Source organism: Enhydra lutris, unplaced genomic scaffold, assembly GCF_002288905.1.
Source record: "Enhydra lutris kenyoni isolate GAN:26980312 unplaced genomic scaffold, ASM228890v2 scaffoldscaffold37, whole genome shotgun sequence".
Lineage (NCBI taxonomy): Eukaryota > Metazoa > Chordata > Mammalia > Carnivora > Mustelidae > Enhydra > Enhydra lutris.
In genome coordinates this window covers 32,166,174-32,190,254 of record NW_019154121.1, presented here as the reverse complement: position 1 = coordinate 32,190,254, position 24,081 = coordinate 32,166,174, and the positions used below count along the sequence as shown (strand labels likewise).

Genomic DNA, 24,081 nt, shown 5'->3' with positions numbered 1-24,081 from the left:
AAATCCTAGTTTAATCATAGTATGCATTTGCAGTCGTCTTTTTTTTTTTTTTTTTAATAAGACTCACTTTTTTAATCCAGGAAAAAAATGCATTAAGAACATCATTCATAGAGATGCCTGGGTGGCTCAGTCAGTTAAGCCTCTGCCTTCGGCTCAGGTCCTGATCCCAGGGTCCTGGGATTGAGTCCCATATCGGGCTCCTTGCTCAGAGGAAACCCTGCTTCTCTCTGCCTCTGCCTGCCGCTCTGCCTGCTTGTGTTTTCTCTCTCTCTCTTTCTGACAAATAGATAAATAAAATCTCGGGGCGGGGAGGGGGACATCATTCATCATTGCAAACCACTCATAATAGTAGTTGGTGGAAAATTACAACCTTGAATGGAATTGTTACTGTGAATTTTTCTATTTGTGATGAACCGTACTAAAAATCATTTGTTCAGGAAAACGTGGTTTAAAATTTAGTTTTCTTGATGCTTAACTATGTATGGAGAAAGGAAAGGCAGATCTTTCTTAGGTCTTTCTGTTGGTGAAGTGGTATATGTTCATTTTCTTAAAAAATATGCCAGTTAGGGGCGCCTGGGTGGCTCAGTGGGTTAAAGCCTCTGCCTTCAGCTCAGGTCATCATCTCAGGGTCCTGGGATCGAGCCCCGCATTGGGCTCCCTGCTTGGTGGGGAGCCTGCTTCCCCCCTCCTCTCTCTCTGCCTGCCTCTCTGCCTACTTGTGATCTCTATCTGTCAAATAAATAAATAAAATCTTTTAAAAAAAAATGCCATTTAGAACGTTTCGTACATTGTACCTTGTCAGTTCAGATCCTCTCTTACATAAATAACCTTGAGAAGGAAAGCATTCCCCCCACGAGGAGTCACAACTTTTAAGTACTAAGGTAACATCTAAAGTCTTTAAATCGATCTATTTGAAAACAAATAGGATTTGTTTTGATGAGGATTAAAACTTTATTCCAGGGTTTGTTGATCTAGCTATGCGTAGAAGTCCAGTTTTACGCTCTTCTGTCCTTGCCTGCTTTGTGAAAGGCAGTTTCAGGGTTACTCACGGTGAACATCTCTGGGACGCCCAAATCAGCACCTGTCAGATTACAGCAGGGTATGCAGATGAAAGTACCAGCGCAGAAGAACAGCTCGTCTTGAGTGCACCCTCGTGTCAGGAGCAGGGCTCTCCTGATGAGTACGTACAGGAATTGGTGACAGCCACACCAGTAACCTGACAGTTCACACCATGCTTTCCTCCTTACTATTTACAAAATTGTCATTGAAGTTGAGTTTGAAGTTCTTTTGTTTACGCACTTAGTGAAGTTCCTCTTAACCTATTTTTAAGGGACACGCAGTTACGTTTTCCTTTATTTCCCAAAAACAGATAATCATTCTAGTGTGAGAAGAATGCAGCCTCATTGTGAGTCATTTCAAGCTTTGGAGAAGAGTAATGAGGAAAAAGTCACCTGCATCCTACTAACTAGTTATGACCATGATTTTTTGATGATTTTCTGAATCTTTAATGTATGTGGATATACGTGTGTGTGTGTGTGTGTGTGTGTTGTATCCTCCTTCATTAAGCATTATATTGTGGACATACGTCATTATTCAGAAATATGACTTTGGTTATTGTAATATTACCTATTTTATGGGGCTGCTGTGTTTAAATGTTGTTTGATAGATTTCAAAAATAAGATTGTTAGATATTATGTGGTGAGAAAGATAAAACTAGAGTTTGAGATTTATTTAATATTCTACTCTTTTCAAGTTACAAAGATGATTTGTTTGAGCTATATATCTGATCTGTTCCAGGATACATGAACTATTTTTGAACTCACGAGAGTAGCATGATAATTTTATAGGCGAAAGTCTCACTTTGGAGGGCAGTGTTTCTTTTTGTGTGGTGTTAGTGTTCAAATGCACCGTTCACCCAGATCCCCTCTTACTTAAATAACCTTGAGAAGGAAAGCATTCCCTCTACGTGGAGTCACAACTTTTAAGTAGCTTTCCTTCCTCTGCTGTGTTGGGATATTAAAGTTTGTTAACAGGAGGAATGTTCCAGTCTGAAGTTGTGGCTTCATGTAGACAGTGTCATAATGGTTACTTAGAGATTGCTGAGAAGACTGGCTGGATCGTCACTGACTTTGTGTTCCTAGCCATGTGACCAGTTACTGTCATCTGGCAGCCCCCAGTCACTGCATGGTGTGTGGCACGAGCAGATGAATCGCCTACCCTCCTGCTACCAGTCTCACACATGATGGCATTGCTGCTTTGGTGCACACTCAAGAAGCAGGCTCTGGACCTGGTAGCTGTGAGTTCCTGTTCAAGTCCAATCCCTTCCTGACTGTGCACTTGGGCAGGTCAGTCATACCCTTTGCACCCTCAGTTTCCTCCTCATTAGGTAAGCATTAAAATGAGCCATGAAATGAACATGGTGTGGTTATGAGGCTGGAATGAGGAAAGGCCAAGGACATGGTGGGCCTGGGAGGGCGCATCCAGTGGTGCCCTTGAGTTAGTGATCAGGGTGACTCATGCTCCCTTTCAGTTTCCTTGGTGTTGCTGCCTGTTTCCTGTTGCCTGAGTCACTTCTGTTACCCCTTTACCTCTCCTCCCCCACTTCAACTAAAAGGGGGGAGATGAGACCTGGGGTTTCTCTTTGTTTCTGTTTCACTGTGGTTTATTTTGTTGCTAAGAGTTTATCTACCTTAATGCTTTGTTATTGTTCACACTCAAAAGTACTACTTAAAATTTCTCTCTCTTTTCTCTGTATATCCCTAAACTGATAGCCAAGGAACCTGCGTTACAAACCTTCATCCTTGCTGCTGCTGCTCCCTTAAATGCTACCCTGGGGACGGGGTTAATTTTCCCTGTCCTGCTGGCCCGAGGCAGTAGATAACCATAGTTAGTTACATTCCAACAATATCATGTTGTAAAATTTTTTCATTCATTTTCATTTGAAAATGCGCTCCTACTTCTGGGTCCGCTGGAATAGTTTAACTTAACCTGTATTATCTGTGGAGGCATTTCCTTCTGTTTGCATCAAGGGGTGATGCGTTCTAGGTCCCCCCCAAATAAGGTAGAACTGTAGATAAATCCAGGGATGTGGGAAGAGAACTTCGTCCAACTTGCTACATGCGGCAAATACTGCCCTGGAGTACACATTACGTACCGGTTTCCAGTTACGGTGCTCGCCCTTTGAGATACCAGCTTCAAATTGGTACAGTTATTGATCTGAGCAATACTTTTATTTTCTGTTTTCTTACTGAACTCTGCTTACATATTTGTTAAAGCATTCAGTCAAATCTGCTTTGTCCTGTACTTGTGTGTAGGACTAGGAGTTTGAAACAAGAACTTTTTTTTTTTAACATTCTTAGTTTATTAATCCTCTCATGAAAAATCGCACAATCACCATAGATAGAGCCACTGCAGCATCTTTACTCCTTCTTGTCCAGTCTCCAGCTCAGTTCTTTTTGCCAGCGCCAACGTTGGCTTTTGCGGTTCCCCTGACTTTCTTCATTCTGCTCTTGCGTTCTTTTCACTGTTTTCTTGAGCTCTTTTCTTCTCATACAGACCATGTCTTGGAAGTCTATGTTTGGGTTCATTTTTCTTTGCATAATCCAAGGAATCATAAATCATGCCAAAGCCAGTTGTCTTGCCACCACCAAAATGGGTTCTGAACCCAAATACAAATACGACATCTGGTGTGGTCTTGTACATTTTGGCTACTTTTTCCCAAATTTCTGTCTTAGGTACTGTTGCCTTTCCGGGATGAAGGACATCAGTAACCATTTGTTTGTGCTGAAGGCGTCAGTTGGTCATGAACTCCCCGGTACGGAGAGTTACTGTGTTGTTCACAATGGTGGCCGAGCTTCAAGCAGCCGGAGACGAAAAGAGACCCACTATCCGCCAGCCAATCATATCAATGAAATAAGGACTTTTAATATCCATTTTATCGGCTAGCAGAATGCATTTAAATAGTTTACTCGGTAGACCTAGTGTATTTTTGGAACAGTGAACTATGTACCAGTTGCTTGATTTATTAGGACTTCCTACACCCAGTTTATAGATTGTTATGTAATGCCCGTGTTGCCATTACTGTACATACTTGAGGTGAACTGTCTCTTGGGTTCACTAATTTATTTCATTCATGCTATAAATAGTTAAATGCCTAGCAAGTGAATACATAAGATCTGTTTAATACTTTTAAGTTAATGTCTGAGTATTGGGTTACTGAAAGCAAAAGTCCAAATGTAATTCAAATATAATTTCTAGTTACTTTTTCACAGGCATAAAGATCTTGAAATCTACCCAGTACCTAATACAAAGTGTTGATTTTACGTACATTGGTGGAAATGGTGGAAATAAAGGCATGAACGTTGCCATGCTCATGAAGTAGTTTAAAAGGAATGAGCAGGAGGAAGGTTACAGCTGATCTTTGCTTGCTGCCGGCCTGGGATCACTGTAACAAAATACTGCAGACTTGGTGGTTTAAAACAACACAGATTTACTTTTCATAAGTCTGGAGGCCAGAAGTCTAAAATCAGTTCCTCTGGGCTGAAAGGGGGGTCATCAGGTCTGTGCTCCCTCCGGAGGCCGTTCCCAGCTTCTAGAGTTCCATTCTGGAGTTCCTGGTCCCCTCTCCGTCTTCAAAGCCAGTAGCTGTTTCCATCATCATGTTCCTTTCTCTTTTGTATTTCTCATCTCTGTAGCCCCCTCCCATAGAGATGCTGTGATTGCATTATGGCCCACCTGGTGTATCCAGGATCATCTCCCTAACTCAAGATTCCTAATTTGTCTTATCCGAAAGTCCTTTTTTTGCAATGTAAGGTAACATTCACCAGATCTGGGGATTAGGACATAAATATCTTTTGGGGAGTCATTACTGAGCTGCCGTGTGTCTTGGAATACTTGGGAGCCAGGATGGCTGAACAGTGGTAGTTATGGTTCAGCCATATTTCATCAGTTCTGAAAGATACTCCCACCCCCCACCCCGCCCCTTTGTATCTGTGGACTCAAGGTTCATCTCCCAACCATGTGTCATTGTCGAGTTAGCAGGCTCTTCTCAGTGGCATAGCGAGTAATGGGCTTTTTCAAAATTGGTCTCATCTTGTGGCTGTTGCCCTTTCCCTCTTTGACCCTAATGTGTGGTGTTGAAGAGATGAAACAGAAACAAATGGGAGAGAGAGGGGCTGAGCCTTTGGAAGACAGGCAGCTTACAGGTGCTAGCGTTTTTGCATTGTGGGTGAGGAGAAAAGCACATGAAGCAGGGCCTTGCCCTGTGTAAGTGTAGGAGTTTGGGCTTGATCTGTTAGATCAAGCATTAAGGAAGCATTGAAACATTTAAAAGAGTGGTATGTCTCACGTTTAAAAAGGGCACATAGTGGGTGATGTAGGAAAGTGTTGAGTTACTGTATTGTACTCCTGAAATTATAACACTGCGTGTTAATTAATTAGAATTAAAACCTTTTAAAAATGGTAAAAAACAAATAAAAATTAAAAGGGTGTATATAGCAGGATAAAATTTGGAGTGATATCCAGACAGACCAAAGGGACAAAGACTGTGGCCAGTCTGAGCAGAAGGAAGGAAGGAGTGTCTCAGTCTCCTGGAATCACACTGGGAAGGAAGGAAGAAAAGAGAGGAGATGGAAAGTAGAAGATAACTCCAGGTTACTGGCCTGGGCTCCTGGGTACAGAAATGATGATGCCATATACCAAGTAGGGTATACAGGAGCCGCAGTTTGGAGGCGTAGAGGTAAGGATGGGAGTTGAAGAAGCCTAGGGAAGTTCCGAGAAGTATTATCCAAATAGCAGCTAGTAACACACATCAGTATGTGTTCAGTTCACAGGTGATGGGTGGCTGAAATCACGCTTGAAATGGGAAACGGAGGAAGGGTATGTAGATAGCATAACAAGAGCTGATGGCCTACGGCAGACCCTTTGTGTTTCTGGAGGAAATTGGGATGGGAAAATAAGGAAAATGGTTAATGCAATTAGTGCTTACTGTGTGCTTACTTACTCTCTACATAGAACTCATTTAAACCCCACAGACATGTGACCCTCTTTTTACAGATAAACCTGACACCATGCTAACTCTTGAAATGTTCTGTGATTTGCCTTTAGTCCCAGAATCGGAAGTGCCAGGCAGAATTTGAACTGGGAAGTTGTCTAGCTGTTGTGCCATTGTTTTTCTGCTCTCCACCTTCTCTTGACAGTCGTGAAGAAGGAACTGTGCATTAGACATTGTTTTATCTAGTCATTTTGATAATTTCCAGTTTTCAGAGGAGGCAGGTAAGGCCTTAGGGCTTCAGCAGTTACCCACAGTCACACAAGTACCGGAGGCGATGCTGGGTTGAGGTCCCGTGTCCCTGCCTGCCATGTTCTTTCCACTACTTCTCATTCCCGGAGATCTGGGTCAGCCACGGCACCTGCAGGCTTGGAGGGGGTACACAGTGACACAAACTCGTGGCCCATCCCCTCAGCCAGATAGCTCTTCAATTCATAAAGCGCTAGGAGTCTTAGTATGTTAGGGATAACAACTGGACAGTGGCATAGATTTCAAATGTTTTTGATCTATGTGAGTATTTGCGACAAGTAATAGAAATGTTCTTTCTTGGTTGTTTACTACTTACATTTCCAAGGTTTTGTATGGGATCATTTGCTGCCCGAAGAACTCACTTTAATATTTCTTTCAGTGCAAGTCAGCCAGCAATGAATTTTCTGTTTGTGTTTGTTTACAGAAAAAATGAGCAAATAATACAGAATTCTTATATTCCAACCTACATATGACTTCTTATATTAACATACTGGATTGGTGTGGCATATGTGTTACAATTATTGAAACTGTTGATTCATTTAGCTAAAGTCCCCAGTTTACATTAGGAGTCTCTCTCTTTTTTTTTTTTAAGATTTGTTATTTGTTTATTTAGTATTTTGAGAGAGAGTGTGTGTGAGAGTGGGAAGGAGGAGAGAGAGGGACAAGCAGACTCCTGCTGAGTGCAGAGCCAGATGCCAGGCTCCGTCCAGGACCCAGATCACAACCCCGGCCGAAACCAAGAGTCGCTCACTCAACCTACTCAGGCGCCCCAAGAGTCTCTCCTTATTTTGTGGGGTCGTATCACTGCCCTAAAAATCCTCTTATTCTCTCCCTCTCCCAAACCCTGGGTTGTTACTGCGCTTTTTGTTGTCCATAGTTTTGCCTTCTTCAGAAGGTCAAGTACTGAGAATTATGTAGGCTGTGACCTTTTCACGTTGGCTTCTTTAACTGTAGCGGTATGTATCTAAGGTTCCTCATTCTTCCTGGCTTGATAGTTCATATCTTTCTTTGATTTTCATTGCAGTAAAATTCAAGTAACAAAATTAACTTTTTAAAAGTCATTTAGTTCCTTCACAGTGTTGTGCAGCTATAACCTCTCTCTGGTTCCTAAACATTTTCTTCGCCCCAGAAGAAACCCTGTGCCTGTGAGCAGTCCCTCCCCACTTCACTGTCCCCCGGCTGGCGCTAATGTGCTTTCTGTCTGTGATTTTCCTGAATATTTCCTGTAAATGGAATCGTATAATATGTGACCTTTTGTGTCTGGCTTGTTTCACTTTGCATGATATTTTCAAGATTTTACCCTGTGCTAGACATCATTTCTTTTTATGGTGAATAATACTCTAGTGCATGGATATACCACAGTCTGTTTATCCATTCATTTATCTTTCCATCCATTGATGAACATTTTGGTTGTTTCTTTGGATAATGTAAATAGTCCTGTGAACATTTGTGTACAAATTTTTTTTTTCTAAATGTGTTTTCTTTTTTTTTTTTTTTTTAAGATTTTATTTATTTATTTGACAGAGATCACAAGTAGGCAGAGAGGCCGGCAGAGAGAGGAGGAAGCAGGCTCCCTGATGAGCAGAGAGCCTGATGCGGGGCTAGATCACAGGACCCTGAGATCATGACCCGAGCCAAAGGCAGAGGCTTAACCCACTGAGCCACCCAGGCGCCTCTGTGTACAAATTTTTATTTGAATGCCCGTTTTCAATTTGGGGGTGTATATACCTAGAAGTGGAACTGCTGGGTTTAAGTTTTTGAGGAATTGCCATATTATTCTCCACAATAATGGGACTGTTTTACATCCTCACCAACAATGTGAAAAAGTTCCAAATCCTCTACATGCCTTCCAACACTTTTTAATCTTTATTCAACTTTTAACCATCACCAGTGGGCACTAGCAAAGTTTTTTTTTAAAGTAATCTCTGTGCTCAACATGGGGCTCAATACCAAGATTCCAAGATCAAGAGTCGCTTGCTCTGCTGACTAAGCCAGCCAGACCCCCTGAACACTTGTTATTTGTTGTCTTCTTGATTATAGCCATCCTAGTGGATGTGCAGTGGCATCTCAATGTGGGTTTATTTGCATTTACATAGTAACTAATATCACCTTCATATGATGATGTGTATTTCTTCCCAACTCTGCTTTTAGTTGAGTTTTGGTAGCTTTAATTTGGCTGTGGTGGGAATATTTGTGTCTCAGAGTTGGCAATCTCAAAACTGGTTGTAAATGTGTACCAGCATCTCACTGCTCTGAATGACGTTCCCCTCCTGCACAGAGGGTTCACCCTGTCCTCTACGGCAGAATGAGAACAGATCACCTTAATCTAGTGAGGTTCTGAGTTAGCACTAGCGCAAGTTGCAGGGAAAAGCTCTGTCTAGTCTGGTCTCACCCACTTTCAGGCACAGCCCTCCAAATGTAGCTGAACACATGCGGTGATGACTACATCCCCCTTCAGTCAACCTCAGGGTCTGGGTTATGCTTTCTAGGTACAAGGAGCCTGCCAGAAGCTCTTTTTCTTGTTAGAGGCTAGTTCCTTGTCCTGAGGAGCTTAAGAATTTGGCAGATACCTCAAGGGTAACACTGTAAGAGTAGGTTCACTTTTTTCCCCCAGGGATCTTGGACCCTGGGGTCCTGTTGCTCAGCTGACCCCAACTCCCAGTGCTTTTCTCCCTGGTCTTGTGAGATTCCCATTAATTCTGTGGCTTCTTTGCTTCCTAGCTACTTTCTCAACCTTTTCTACACACCCCTGGGAAGACAGCCTCAGAATGTCACCTCACCATTGTAGTGTCCTCTCCCTGGTATTTTAGCCTCTCTGGCTTTCATTCCTTGGCAGATTTCCAGTGTCTTCAAGTGTGTATACGCACATTTGAGAGTGTGAGCACGTGTGAATGCGCATGTTTCATCTGGCTTCTCTTGCTCTCCAAAGAATCGGTCTCTTGCAAGGTTCTCCTATGCTTATAGCTTGAAGCCAATGTTATTTTTAGGAAAAAAATAGATTAGTGAACTCCTAGTATAGTGCCCTGTGAAAGTTAGAAGAAAAAGTTTTTTGTTGACTGTTCGATTTGGTAGGGGGATGGGAAGATAGATTGAGGAGAAAGGGATTAGGTGTCAAGTTTTATTTGAATAATTTTATTTGAAAATGTTTCCCTGAGTAAATATTTTACATTTAAACATTTACATTTACGTTATGTACTTCCTCCGTCCAAGGTTTTATTTAAATTCCAGTTAGGTAACATACAATGTAATACTAGTATCAGGCGCTCATCACCACCAGTGCCCTCTTGAATCCCTGTCACCTGTTTTTTTGTTTTGTTTTGTTTTGTTTTTATTTGACAGAGATCACAGGCAGGCAGCGAGTCAGGCAGAGAGAGAGAGAGAGGAGGAAGCGGGCTCCCCGCTGAGCAGAGAGCCCGATTCGGGGCTCGATCCCGGGACCCTGGGACCACGACCTGAGCCGAAGGCAGAGGCCTCAACCCACTGAGCCACCCAGGTGCCCCTCCCTGTCACCTGTTTAACCCATGCCCCCACCCCCTCCCCTCTGGTATCATCAGTTTGTTCTCTATAGTTAAGAGTCTAGGGGCACCTGGGTGGCTCAGTGGGTTAAAGCCTCTGCCTTCGGCTCAGGTCATGATCTCAGGGTCCTGGGATCGAGCCCCGAATCGGGTTCTTTGCTCAGCAGGGAGCCTACTTTCCTTCCTCTCTCTCTGCCTGCCTCTGCCTGCTTGTGATCTCTGTCTGTCAGATAAATTTAAAAAAAAAAAAAGTCTGTTTCTTGGTTTTCCTCTCTTCATCCCCGCCATGTTCATTTGTTTTGTTTCTTAAGTTCCACATGAGTGAGATCATACAGCATTTGTCTTTCACTGATTTATTTCACTCAGCACAATACTCTCTGGCCCCACCCACATCATTGCAAACGGCAAGGTTTTGTCCTTTTTATGGCTGAGTAATATTCCATAGTTTATGTACACCTTTCTCCATTCAGTCGATGGACACTTGGACTCTCCATAACTGGGCTGTTGTTGATAATGCCGCTATAAACATCGGGGTGCATGTATCCCTTTGAATTACTATTTTTGTATACTTTGGGTAAATACCCAGTAGTGCAATTGCTGGGTAGCTCTATTTTTAACTTTGAGGGACCTCCATACTGTTCTCCAGAGTGTCTTCACCAGCTTGCATTCCCACCAACAGTGTAGGAGGTTCCCCTTTCTCCACATCCTCGCCAGCATCTGTTTTCTCCTGTGTTGTTGATTTTAGTTATTCTGACAGGTGTGAGGTGATAGCTCATTGTTGTTTTGATTTGTGTTTCCCTGATGCTGTGATGTTGAGCGTCTTTTCATGTGTCTGTGGGCCGTCTGGATGTCTTCTTTGGAAAAATATCTATTCCTGTCTTCTGCCCATGTTTTAATTGATTATATGGTTTTGGGGTGTTGTATCAGATTTTTTATCCTCTCCACATTTCTCACGCTAGCCCTCGGCAACCACTGATCCTTTTCCTGTCTCTGTAGACTTACCTGTCCTGGACAGCCCATGTAAATAGAGCCAGACAGTGTGTGCTTTTTGTGACTTCGACTACCTGTGTGATATAGAGGTAGATAGATGATAGAAAATGAGAGAGGGGATAAGTCCTTGATAACGGGTGGATACCATAGCCACCTCCTAGGTTTGAGGGTGCATTGTAGTTATAAGACCCATTGCCAAAACCAGGTAAAGTGCACATAGGGCCTTTCAGTGCTTTTTGCAATGCATGTAATTATTTCAAAAGAAAAGATTAGAAATTCTTGAAGATGATCTTGGGATCTAGTTGTTTCTGTATTTAGTTCCACATATATAGTGAATAAACTAGTGATCTAATTGTCATCTCTGTATGTAGTGATGCACTTAGAGTAGATAAGCGAGTGGGTTTCCCAATTCTGGGAAGAATTGGGGAGGGTCGAGGATTTGATCAAGAGATGTACAAAAAACTTTATGATTTTATTTCTTTATTGGCGAGAGAGAGAAGGAGAGAGAGGAGCACAAGCAGGAAGGAGAGGGAGAAGCAGGCTCCCTGCTGAGCAAAGAGCCCAGTTCAGGGCTTGATTCCAGGACCCTGGGATCATGACCAGAGCCAAAGGTAGACACCTAATAGCTGAGCCACCCAGACACCCCAGGAGATACATCAAAGTTTTTGTGACTTTTTTTTCCCTGCGATTCCCTGTCCTTAAGTCTCTTATGGAAAAGAAAGAATGATAGAAGGAGCCATATCACTGTAACACCAGAACTGAGGGTTTGGGTTTTTTGGTTTTTGATTTTAGGTATTTCTAGATTCCATGATCACAGTTGATGACAAACAGCAAAGTGGGGGATTTATCAGAATCTTGGTTTCAAACATCCAGTAAAAATATTGTATTTAGGAAAAAGTCCTAATGTTTTCACGTGCCTGATTATCTGTTGTTCTTCATTGCCTACCAGTAAAGGAGTAAAAAGAATAAACAGGTAGAGTGAGTGTGGCTTTGTAAACGTCTTTGACCTCATTCTCGTAATGCTTTGAATAGATACGGCCTGTGAAAGAGAATAAAATTAAGCTCCTAGAAATATGTAAACCTATTTCTTGAAAATGACAACTCACAGTACAATTTGAAACGTGAAGTGACTTCTGAGCCCGTGTAGATGTGTGCTGTTCTGTCAGTTCTGTACCACGGGGGGTTATGACCCGACTTCGCGGTCTCCGATGGCTGTTGCCGCTGCCACCTTCAACAGAACAAAGCTGGACGGATTCCGCATGGTGTATAGAGCACGTGTGTGTAATTTAGCACTGCAATTACATATCTATCTTCTGGCCCATTTCAGTCGAAACATAAGCGTATAAATTAGAATAGTAGCATTTGATTTGAATGTAAGACCAGAAACAACCAGAATGTCTTTAATGTTTTAGCGAAAGAGATGAGAAGACATGTTTGCTATTCTTGGACTCATTTTAATTTGCAAGATTGATGTAATTTAAGCCAGAACCTCAACTCTAAATCAAGATTTGTCACATAACATGTATGACTTCCCTTTAGCGGTTGCAGAAAGAATGTCTAAATGACTATAGAATTCTGTTAAAATATGCTTTAAGTCTTTGAAAAATATCCATGGATTTGCTTTTATATGTAAGACGTTAAATGAATCTCTTGACATCAGGGTTTTGATGAAGGGCTGTCTAATTGTTCTCCTGCGTAAAGTTAGGAAGTAACCCTGCCTGGACTCTGGCACTGAGATCAGCCCCGGCTTAAATTCTCCCATCATTCCACGCAGGCGCTGGGACTTCAGCCTCCCTCCCCCTCCCAAATAACCAGATCAACAAATGGCAGGTCTAGCGTGGCAGATACACTGTGGGACGTTACGGAAGCCCTCATGGTAAAATGATTCAGACAGCTTGGTTCGTCACAAAAGATGTGCTGGGATAATCCTAGCTTTTTAGTTTTTATTTACTGTTTCCTGATGTGCAGAAATAGGTAGTGGTCATTCATATAACAGGAGTAGTGAATTATTGAAGATGGACACGCTTTAAACATCTGGGAGCAGTGTCTGTAAATCCTCCCCCCGCGGCTGCTGCTTGAGCCAGAAGAGTCTCAAGACCATGGAGCTGAGGTCTGCCATGCGTGTGGCTTTCCGCTGGGGTTCCAGCCAGCCTTCTTTGGTCAGCAGCCAGTTCTAATTTCAAACTGTTAGAGTCTGAGACCACAGAAGAAAGCAGCAAATTTACCCTGTTAGGTCTGTGGTGAGCATATAAAGAAGTGATCGTGGTCTCTACCTTTGGTCTAAGGTAAACACTGGACGAATATTAGTGCTTCTCAAATTCCCAGGTGAAACTTCTTGTTAATGTAAAAAGCACCTAGGAGAGAATTTTGAAAATGTTTCCCAGTAGGAAAAGACCTTTAAACAGGTGGGTTGTTCAGCATTGTCATTGTATTTTAATGTCTTCGTACTGTAGTGTTCTTTTTGGTCTATCAAATCACGCAGATGGAAGTAGTCAAAGCCCACATGAAGCGGACACGAACTCCTTAGAAGGGTACAGCTGTGTGGATTTTGAAGAAAGTTAATTGCTTTATTTACTGCATGAATTAGTTGATTGCCTACTTTTATGTAGCCTAAAAATAGGTAGACCTAGTTATTTTGTGCAATTTCTTTTTACCCTCCAAGTGACTAACTTCACCACACTGTTAACGTTATTAGAGGATTGACGGGTTCTGAGAGAAACACCCTTCTCTGATGTTTTTAACCTTGAATACTTCCTTTGTAAAAGTAGCTTTTAGGAAAAAGCATTCCAGTATCTTAGAAGAAATTATTGTAAGGCGCCGAAATAGCTCAGTTGGGAGAGCGTTAGACTGAAGAAATTACTGTATTAAGATTTCTTGACTCCCATTTTTTCTAATTTGCATACGTACTGAGCCTCTGGGGAAGGTGTGAGTAGGACAGATTGAAATTGGGCATTGTGAAGAAAGACAGGTGGTTTACAGTAACCCTTCCGGGAAATAAATAAAAAAGTTTAAATATAAAAAGATTGGAGGGCAGAAATTTATGTTGGTACCAATTTTCATCTACATCATTTTCTCGCTGGTATGTTCAACAGCCAATCTGTCAGAACGCCCAGAGCTCCTCACTGATATGTTTACCAAGAGGTAACATATACACTCCAAGATACTGATGACTTACGGGTAAAGTTTTTTTAAATCCTTTCGTTTGGAAGTTTGTCCAATGTCAGTATTTAATACTTCCCCTAATGCCTTTTTCCCATCATAATTATGTAATATGAGGAAATGTGTTTTTTTTTTCCTCCAGGTCCCACACAGAAGTCCCCAGGTCCCCTCCACATTATCTCAGCAGGCCGTACATATGTGGTTATCTTTGTCAGGATTGGAAAGCACTGGCATGGAGAATTTTAGGTGTCCGCTTGGTCCAAGGTCAGGAGAGAGAGAACAGTTTCCGACACGCATGCACTGGTGTCCCACACTTCCACCTCAGTAGCGGTTCCAAATCCTGGGTTCTCCACAGTCCTTCTGTACACCAGAACCTTGGACTCCCTTTGGTTGATTTGTGAGTTAACCAAAATTTTTCTGGGTAATTTTAACTTGCAAGTCTTTTTCCATTTGCATTGATTTTAAAATTAATCAGTATGCAGACAAGATAATATTAAACATTTGAAGTTTTTTTTTCAAAGATTTTATTTATTTATTTGACAGAGATCACAAGTAGGCAGAGAGGCAGGCAGAGAGAGGAGGGAAGCAGGCTCCCCGCTGAGCAGAGAGCCCGATGCGGGCCTCCATCCCAGGACCCTAGGATTATGACCTGAGCTGAAGGCAGAGGCTTAACCCACTGAGCCCCCCAGGCACCCCATACATGTGAAGATTTTTAGTTCGTGTCTCCCCAGCTTGTGAACTGTTTGAATGCAGCTCAGGTCTGTTTACATAAACCTGCTGTGTACTTCAGGCAAAGGTATGTGTTGATTGTTTAAAGGGTTCCTGAAAACAGTTTCTTTTGTGACATAATGAATAAAGTGTAGGCATCTCATGTTTTCTTAGAACCTGTATCCTATTCTTGCTTTGTTTGTTCTTATTTTTGAGAGGTGTTAATTATAGATAAAGAAATACAACCTGTTTAGGTCTTTTCTTGGTTGACTCTGGTAGAACTCATTGCGTGGTGTAGGACAGTTGATGTTTTGGGCTTGCCAGCGTGTGGGAGACTCCCTGGCGCCAGCTGGCTGCCGAGGTAGGGCCTGCTTGGACTTGAGCTGGTTGGGACCTCTCCCATGTTCCAAAGGCACACTCAGAACGCGGTACCAGAGGGATTGACTTCCTTTTTCTTTCCCCCAAAGTAGTGAAAGAATTCTTTCACTGGAACCAGTCATTGCTCCAAGTAAAAATTTCGTGAGTTTTTTGGTGGTGGGTGTATTTTTGCTGTTGGTTCTTATTTGTTTGTGTTTGAGGTAGTGCCTAAAGGGTGATGCAGAGGTGAGCAAAGCTCAGAACTCCCTTGGGTTGAGAAAGAATGTGATTAGGTGAACCTGATGAACTTAATTGGCCAGTTTCCTGTTGGAAGTTCAGTGACATTTGGTTTCCAGAATGATCGTTTTATTCATTTATCTTTTAAATTTTACTTAAAAATATTACATCAGTCATGCTTCAGGTGCCATAGATAATGTTTCTTCATATTTTCCCAGGCAGTGATGACCATATTCTAGATTTTTTTTAAAAGATGCCGTGTCGTCTTCCTTATTTATTTGACAGAGTGTGAGCTAGGAGGCACGTAGGGGAAGGGGCAGGCAGAGGAAAGAGGAGGAGCAGACTCCCCACTGAGCAGGTCCCTGGGATCATGACGACCTGAGCTGAATGAGCCACCCAGGCGCCCCTCGTTTTTAGTTATTTTTTGTTGGCTTGTTTGTTTTTAAATAAAGGAAGGACTGCCCAGCCCAGTGTTGCTGCTGCGGTGGACTGTAAACGGGCTCCCCACACTCGGTGCACTTCTGTGGTGGCGGGTGCTCTCTGGGGCCCACACAAGTGCTGAGTGTTCACGTTGCCTTCAAGGGGGTGCTGCTGGAAAAAGAAACACAGCTCTTTTATTTAACTTCAGTTTTAAGCATTAGCCCACATTATTTTTAATGTTCAGAAATGGGGAAAATGATTAGAAAAGTTTGGCTGTGCTCCAGCTTGCAGAACCCCTTGTATTTCAGCAGGTGTAACAGGGAGGGCGTTGGGACCCTCAAGTCTGGGTCTCCTCCCTCCAGCTTGCTCCCTCGTGTCCTTGAACAAATTAGTCTTGCCCTGTGAGTCTGCTTCATGACCTGTTAGATGGGGCCACTCGTTGTTCAAAGTGTTGTGAGGATTAAACAAGAGACTGTGTGTTCCTGGCATACAATTAATGTTCTGTCTTCGTGTATTTAGTTTAATTTTTTTAAACAAAATAACTTTAATAATAATATCAACATCATATTAGAATCCAAAATATGCCTTTGTTCTTTTTTAAAGATAAGATTAAAAAGAGATTTCTTGTGTAGTGTCGACTTTTAAATATAATGAAAAAGTAAGTAATCATACAATGGTTCTTTTTAGTTGGTAGAGAAAATATAAATAATAAATATGAAAACTTTTTTTTATTGGACTTATAAAGAAGATTTAAGAGGTTTTGTGCTCTTTTTTTAATTTAAGTTCAAAGATAAGATTTGAAACGAAATGATATGTGTTCGTGGACTCTTCTGTGATTTAGGAATGTGTTTTCTATTTTCTCTGTATATCCCAGTTTTTATGTTCGATGTTTTTGCTACTTTAAATTCTGTTTGGTGGAACATAAGCAAATGTTTATGAATATGTATTAGTGAGAAGCAGATTTTTTGACTTAGTAAACAGAATTAAAATTTAGTAACAGATTTCCTTCTTTGATTTTGATATATTTTTCTTTGGCACCTTGAAATAACCCCTTACACATCAGAACCCTTGGAACTGCTGAGTGCCGTGGCGTTCTGCTACGAGGACAAGGCTTGACCTTCAGTGCCAGCCAGTTCGCTGGTGTTGCTGGTTTATGGTGCAGGTGGTTTTTCCGCCTTCCTCTTTCCAGTTGTTCAGAATAGGTCGGGGGTACTGCGGAAGGTTTTCCTGGAGTGCTGATCTTCCATCGTTTTTTTAACCGAACACCCCAGCATTGTGACCCGTTGCCTGTAGAATAAAGCCAGCACTCCTTTGCATGGCATAGAAGACATTTCAGGCTGGTCTTGACCTGATTTTTCCGTTTCAGCACTCACCACCCCCCGCCGGCTCCAAATCCAGCCGGCATAAATTGCATGTGCCGTTAGTTTTGCTTGGAATAGTCTCTTCCTTGCATAGCAAACCCCAACTAATTTTTCCAGACCCATCTCACGCACTGTGTTCTTCCCAAGTTTCTTACGGACTCTTCCAGGCAGCATCAGATCCTCCCCAGGGCCCCAGGTCTTCCTTCATAGACCCGTGGTCACACCTTTCGCACCAGTCCCCTCCACCAACTCTGAGCTTCCCAAGGACAGGCGCGTGTCTGAGTCTGTGTCTGGGGACAGAGCAGAAGTGACCGCTCACAAAATGGCTGCTTCAGTCTGTTCTTCCACAAGAACAATTTCCACACGTGCGGTAGATTAAGGAGTAGCGCGGTGACAGAAATACATTCACAAAACCAGAACTCACACCAGTCAAACTGTTTCTGTTCTGCTGCGTGACGGTGAGTAGAGAAGCCTTAGTATTACATAAATGTAAATTCTGTAGGCGATTTGTGGGACTAGTATGTGTTTTGTAGGATAGAAACAGTAGCTTTATAGGGTTACTCTGTCTTTATGACAGGATGAGTAGGAATTTGCTAGCATACTGGCAGACGTAATTTGGAAAATACCAGGGAACTTGGAGAAACCAGATAAAGTTAGAGAAGGCACATGTTTCCATTTTGGAACATTTTTTGCAGAATTCACTTTATTATATTTAATCAGTTAGTTAGAAATGGGATTGCTGGGTCACAGGGTGAATATATGTGGAATTTTATCATTACTACTTAAATATCATAGCCCTTTTCCTGCATATGTTAAGTAAAACCAGTCTTCAAATTGTGTTCTTCTTAGTCTTGTGTGAAATGCTGGGTTTGGTAATGGTGCTTTATTGTGAATTGCTATTGTGCTTGCCGAACTTTGCTGTGAGCTGTTTCAGGACTTGTACTTTATTTGACCTCTAGAGTCTAGATAAATAGATCACTATTAAATGCAAAATTTTCCACTTCTGACTTAACGCTTCATATAATCGGAGGCGTATAACCTGAGTTCTAAGCTTTACTCTCTCGTGGGAGTCTGTCCTACTGAGAACTTGACGGGTTCTGTGGATTGACTGTCTCCACAGCACTTTTTTTGTCCCTCAGTAGCAGAGTGGCCAATAGCAGGAGCAGACAAACCTGATTTTTCCTCCCTACTCTGTCACTTAGTAGCTATTCTGTAAATTTGGGACATTAATGGTTCCTGTTTGTAGATTTGTTGTTGAGAATTAGCTCAAATAGAGGTTTAAGAAGGAAGAGCTGACCAGGGTTGGGGAGTGAAGGAGAGGCAGTGATCCTGGTGACTGAGATTTCGGGTTTGCTCGACTGGGTGGATAGTTTGAAATAATTCAGGTGCGGTGCGGGAGAGAAAATGAACGCAGGGTCCATATTTGTGACTTGGGAGATGGAAAGTTTCGTGGCCTCACAGATAATTCCTTTCTGCTTTGAAGGCGAAGATGAGGAGGAAGAAATATGATTTACAAAGCTGTGTTGACATACGTGCACCTCTGCACCAAACGCCTGGGTACAGAGGGCGTGGGTCGCTGTTCGGGGGTGTGCACACTGTTGTCTCCCTTATTAAAAGTCAAGGTCTTGGGACGCCTGGGTGGCTCAGTGGGTTCAGCCGCCGCCTTCAGCTCAGGTCATGATCCCAGGGTCCTGGGATCAAGTCCCGCATCGGGCTCCTTGCTCCGTGGGGAGCCTGCTTCTCTCTCTGCCTCTGCCTGCTTGTGTTCTCCTGTGCGCTCTCGCTTTCTCTCTCTCTCTCTCTCTGATAAATAAAATCTTTAAAAAAAAAAAAAGTCAAGGTCTTTTATCCACACAAAGAAAAAAATGAGCTCAGATAATGCATGTTGATAGCTTACCACAGAACCTGCCACACAGAAAGCTTGCATAATCCCGCCTGGCAGTTACCAGTTACTTTTTTATGTCGACAGAGGTACACATGGGTTTGGAGACTCACTCATCTTTCAGGAACCCAGCTGCAGGGAGATTTTGTTACCTGTTCCTCAGCCATCCAAGGATGGGGTCGGGGTCTTCAGCATCTGCCTTCCCTCACCTTCTGCTCCTCTGAATCTTTTGTATGAAAGGCTTTGAAAGGAACTCAGCCTTATCGATCACCTCATTATGTGATCTTAACCTTCTTGGTTTTGTGGACTTTGTGAAAATCTGATGATTTGTCTCTGAATTTGTATACATACAACTTTGTGTGTATGGACTCCCAGAGAGTAACTTAATCTTTGAGAAGGCCTTAAATTTGAAGTGGGTTGAAAATCTAGATTAGTCAAAGCTTTTTCTCTGTGAGGCATCATACTTAGGATGCCTGGTTATGGCTTTTAAAATTTAGCAAAAATTCAGTTCTTCAAAGGAACTAAAGAATCTGGAGGAAAAAAAAGTGAAAACTGCTCTCGACACATTTTACCCCTCAGTAGTAGAAGGAAAACCTTTTGCACCTAAACTACAGAGAAGCACTTTCTCTGAAGTATGTGTGGTTAATCGATGACTCTCTACCAGTTAGTGAAAGGGAACAGACCGCTTACCCCCTGCTCCCTGGAGAAATATGCAGCCCATCTGGCCCAGGTGTGTTTGGCAAGACCTGTCTGTCCTGTCTTCTGTCGGTCCCTGGGGAACGTGAGATAGCCGTCTGTAGAGGTGCTGGTGCCTGCCAGAACCCCCAGAGCCTACCGTGTTCTCAGGAGGGCGGGCATTCTGATGCCCGTGTGCCTCGTGTGAGGATTTGTGGTATCACAGCCAGTAAAGTCCTTGTTTCCTCAGATGGCGCTGCAGTTGTTTACTGGGGATAAGGTTTAAATGAACATACACTGTCACTTTATAATATTTAGGAGCAAAGAAAAGATCTGAAAACAGGTTAAACTCATCTTGCTGTAATTTTATTAAAGGACACTTGACATTGAGAATATTTCTTTTTGAAGCAGACCAGCGGTTTAAGATTGCTAGAACTGAAGCCATGGGCCACCGGTGGGGGCCCCTCTCGCTGACATCCTGGCATCGTGCGTTCTCGCTGTCGTCTGGAACCCCACATGATCCTAAGGATTATCTTGATGTGAATAGTTGCCATTTTTATTCAGCGTGGAATGATACAGAATTTTCATCTAAGTCCAGTACTGTATTAAGGTTTCACACTTCACACGCCATCTTACACTGGAGTAGATCCCAAAGAATTCACGGTAATTGCAGCAATAGTCTAAGTAGTCGCAAACCCAGGTGTCTCTGAGAAAGCGGAGCGCACGAAGACTCGGGCGTCCATTACGAGGCTGTGTGTTGAGCGTTCTGTCCACTCTGAGTCGCATGTCTTTAGAGCATGTCTCTAGGGACAGTTCATTCCGTCGCACAAGTGTATAGTGCACTGGGCGAGAGGGAGCCGCTGGGGAGCCTCAGCAGAGTGGTGTGTGACAGATGCAGGTTTCTGGAGAGAACCTGAGTGTGAGAGCCGTGTGACTGAGGAGAGACTGTCATGGTGGGAGGTTTGGGTAGTGGTCTGTGGTGGAGGTGAGCTGACTGTAAGGGAGAACTGGCAGAGAGGGGAGGTTAAGAAAAAGGTAACCAGTAAATCAAGACTGCATTTCTGTGCAAAGAAACCATGATTGTTTGGTTGGATTCCACAGGACCGTGGTAAAGACAAGATTTGGGGGGAGGTGAGTCAGAGAAAATGTGATTTGAGGCAGGTCTTTGATCTCCCGTTTGAGACCCACATAGGAGTTTATGGCCCTGAGTGAGGTAACGAAGTGTGGCTCCTGTGTCCTCGCGTTCTAGAGCTAGATGCCGTGTGGCTGGGAAGCCGGGCAAGGCCTCCCAGGTAAGGGAGTGTCCGCAGTCATGGCATCACCAGAAAAGGCAAGCCTGCGAGAGAGTCACCGACCGCGTTGTTGACTCTGAAGTGACAGCAGAAACACACCTACGGTGAAGTTCTGACTTGTCTCCGAATAGGTGCTCGGCTTGTGCTTTTGGTCCTTCCTTGGCCACTGGGGCCGGTCGGATACAGAGGGGCACCGGCGGGGGGGAGACGGCCTCACGATCAGTTGCTCCCGGGAGCACAGCCGAGCACCTGCTTTCGAAGACCTGGTACCCTGGGGCGGCCTCCGCCGCATTCCTGACGGGACGTGGGGTACTGGCTGCTTCACTGCAGCGGGAAGGAACAGCAGGACCCACCCCGCAGGGCCACTGCGCGTGCTTCGTTCCGCGTCCCCGTCCGCCAGTGTCACGGGCCCCCAGATGTCTCGAGTTCTTGGCTGGAAGTCCAGTTCCAGTCGGGCCCAGCAGGCCTCTCCACAGACAAGGGCAACAAGCCCTCTGAACTTAAGCAGTGTCTGCTAGCCGTTCTCGTCCCCAGTCTTTGCCTTCTTGAGTATTATCCTTCCAGCTCTTACGCCTTTTCCTTAATTCTGGAAGGTTGCCGTCCCTTTGCTTTTGTCCAAGAATGCATCTGAGCTGGCTGACTCAGAAAACATTCCGGTTCCCTCCAGCCCACGCTCAGGGTTCAGGCATGCTGCGCCTGTGATGTGAAGGCGTGGGCCGGCCGGGTCACAGAGCAGCAGGAGGGACCGCCGCAGCCCCTCTCCTGGAGCAGTGGGGCTGACCCAGGGTGCCGGGACGGGGGCCTCCGGCCGGGAACCAGCTGCTGCCGCCCATGTGTTCCTCAGGGCCGAGCTTGAGAGGTGGACCTGGTACTTAGCGAACCGTCTTCTCGGGAAGACGCCGCCGTGATATCCCCCGACCAGCCCCTCTCAGCCGGAACGTGGGGCCGGGGCTTGTCTTTCACTGGCTGCCGCTCCCGTGTTACGGAGAAAGTGAGGGCAGCAGTCGCAGAAATCAGAACAGTCCCAGACCACGTCTCAGTCGCCCGGGAACTGCCTGTGACCCGTTCGTTGTAATCTAAACCAAGAATGTGCTTTTCAGAACAGTAGTGCGGCCGGCCGTTGAGGGCGCACCTAGCATTCCTCAGAGAACTCCCCACCCGAAACAGCTTCAGCCTTCCTCTCTCAAAAAGGAAGAGCTCACGGCGGAGTACTCTTGCCCAAATCCCCGATGCCGGCGAGCTTCCCTCCGGTCCTGAGAGATACAGAGAAGGGACTGTCGTGTTGGTTGTCGCTAGGCTTTCCTGCCTCAAAGTGTTGTTGGGACCTACAGAGCCAGAGGGCACACATTTCAGTCTCCTCAGAAGCCCTTGTGCAAAGCTTCAGAGCCAGCGTTGTCCGGAAGCGTTTAGGGAAACAGTCTGCGTACGATACGCGTATTAAACAGCCTGTGTGACATTTTGTGTACAGTTGCTGGGGGTCCGTCAGTCATGTGTATGTTTTTCTCTTAGGTTCATTTTCCAGACACTGAAAGAGCAGAATGGCTAAATAAGGTAAGAGTAGAATATACTAAATACCACATTATCAGTGGGAGTGAGAGAATGAGATGCCATCTTTCCATTTTTGGGAATTTGCATGTTGACAGTATGTGAACTCATTTGGACCTAGTGGACTGGCTCCTGCTATCAAAAAAAGAGAGTCATAACTGATACGTTACTTTTTAGAAGGTGAAAACTGTGTCTTTAACATGAAAAAATTGATATTTTCGTAGTTGTGTATTTGGCCCTGTGTCTACTTCACTCATTGGCTAGTGCTCAAGTCTATTTTATAATTATAAGCCGAATTTTTGAAAATATTACGAAAAGGGAGATAATTCCCAAGAAACCTAGTAATAGATGAATAATCCTTTTTAAAGTTATTTATTTTTCTAAGATCATATACTTTGAAGTAGATGTTTCCCCCCATATTTTATATATCCTTACAGATTCATGATTGCCTTACAGCACCAGAAGTTAGTCCATCATTAAAGAAGGCTCATTAATGTTTATTAAGATCTAGACAGTTTTAGGTTTTTAGAAACAAGCTGAAACCACAGAGTTTTCTGATTTTTTTCCCTAAGCAACTTTAAATGTGCTGACAGGCTTAAATGGAATGCTTAACCAGAATAATTTCTGCAACATATTAGTTAACCTGTAGTTTATTGTTGTAGCACATTTTTGAAATTCAGATCGTGTTCATTTTGCATAACAAATGAGACACATCCCCCCTTTAATTTTCAAAAATTCTGGTAAACCATAGAGGTGTAATTTTTCATGGTGACGTAAGAACATTATTACATGTTGGTACATAGTACATTACTATGTATTAGAGCATTTTGTTTGACGTGAGTTCTTTCTTCTTTACAGACTGTGAAACATATGTGGCCTTTCATTTGCCAGTTTATAGAGAAGTTGTTTCGAGAAACTATAGAGCCAGCTGTGCGGGGAGCAAACACCCACCTTAGCACTTTCAGTTTCACTAAAGTTGACGTGGGTCAACAGGTCAGTTTCTTCTTACATATCATTTGTGCACATGGTAAAATTGGTGTGAAAACTTTAAAAAATATATGAAACGACTTCAGGTTACTTTCTAGAGAAAAAATTGCTGCTGGGTGAGGTCTAGCAGGCTGTCTCTGCAGCTGGTCCCAGTTCTACCTCCTGGGGATCGCCCTCCCCTTGTCTGTCCCCTTGTGTGTTACACTCATTCTTCCCCTGTGGTCTTTGGCCCATTCGGTTTCCTTGGTTGGTTTCTTTCAGTTCCCAGCCTGTCTTTCTACCCCTGCATCCTTCTGTCGGAATTTTCCTTTGTACAGTTTTTCACAGTCTGTCTAGTTGGGGTTTGGTATGTGAATTCATACTGAAAGTTTAATGACTGACAACAAACTTAAAGGCGTTTACCCCTCAAGATGTGTGAATACAATAATTCAGGACTCCAGTGCCAGGCTTACAGAATTATATTAATTATGTAAATGAAGGGAAAGATAGATTTTGTTATTAGAATCATACACAAATAAATACATCTAATTCCAAATATTCCTTCTAGTGAAAGCCTCAAGACAGCATGTAAATTAGTCGATCTTGGCTTCTTTTTCTAAGTCCCTGTTTACAGTGATTAGCAACAGTTCGGGGTAACATTGTTTTTAATTGAAGT

General features: G+C 43.4%; 1 protein-coding gene and 1 pseudogene across 1 annotated transcript in view; one reads left to right on the top strand and one right to left on the bottom strand.

Moving 5' to 3' along the window:
• Positions 1–24,081, top strand: part of LOC111154369 (extended synaptotagmin 2) — a 79,900-nt gene that overhangs the window by 4,842 nt on the left and 50,977 nt on the right. Inside the window, exons 2-3 of the mRNA XM_022513919.1 lie at positions 22,404–22,445; positions 23,298–23,432. Coding sequence (XP_022369627.1) covers positions 22,404–22,445; positions 23,298–23,432 — 177 coding nt within the window. The remainder of the gene's footprint in view (positions 1–22,403; positions 22,446–23,297; positions 23,433–24,081) is intronic.
• On the bottom strand, positions 3,446–12,064 carry LOC111154356 (annotated as a pseudogene).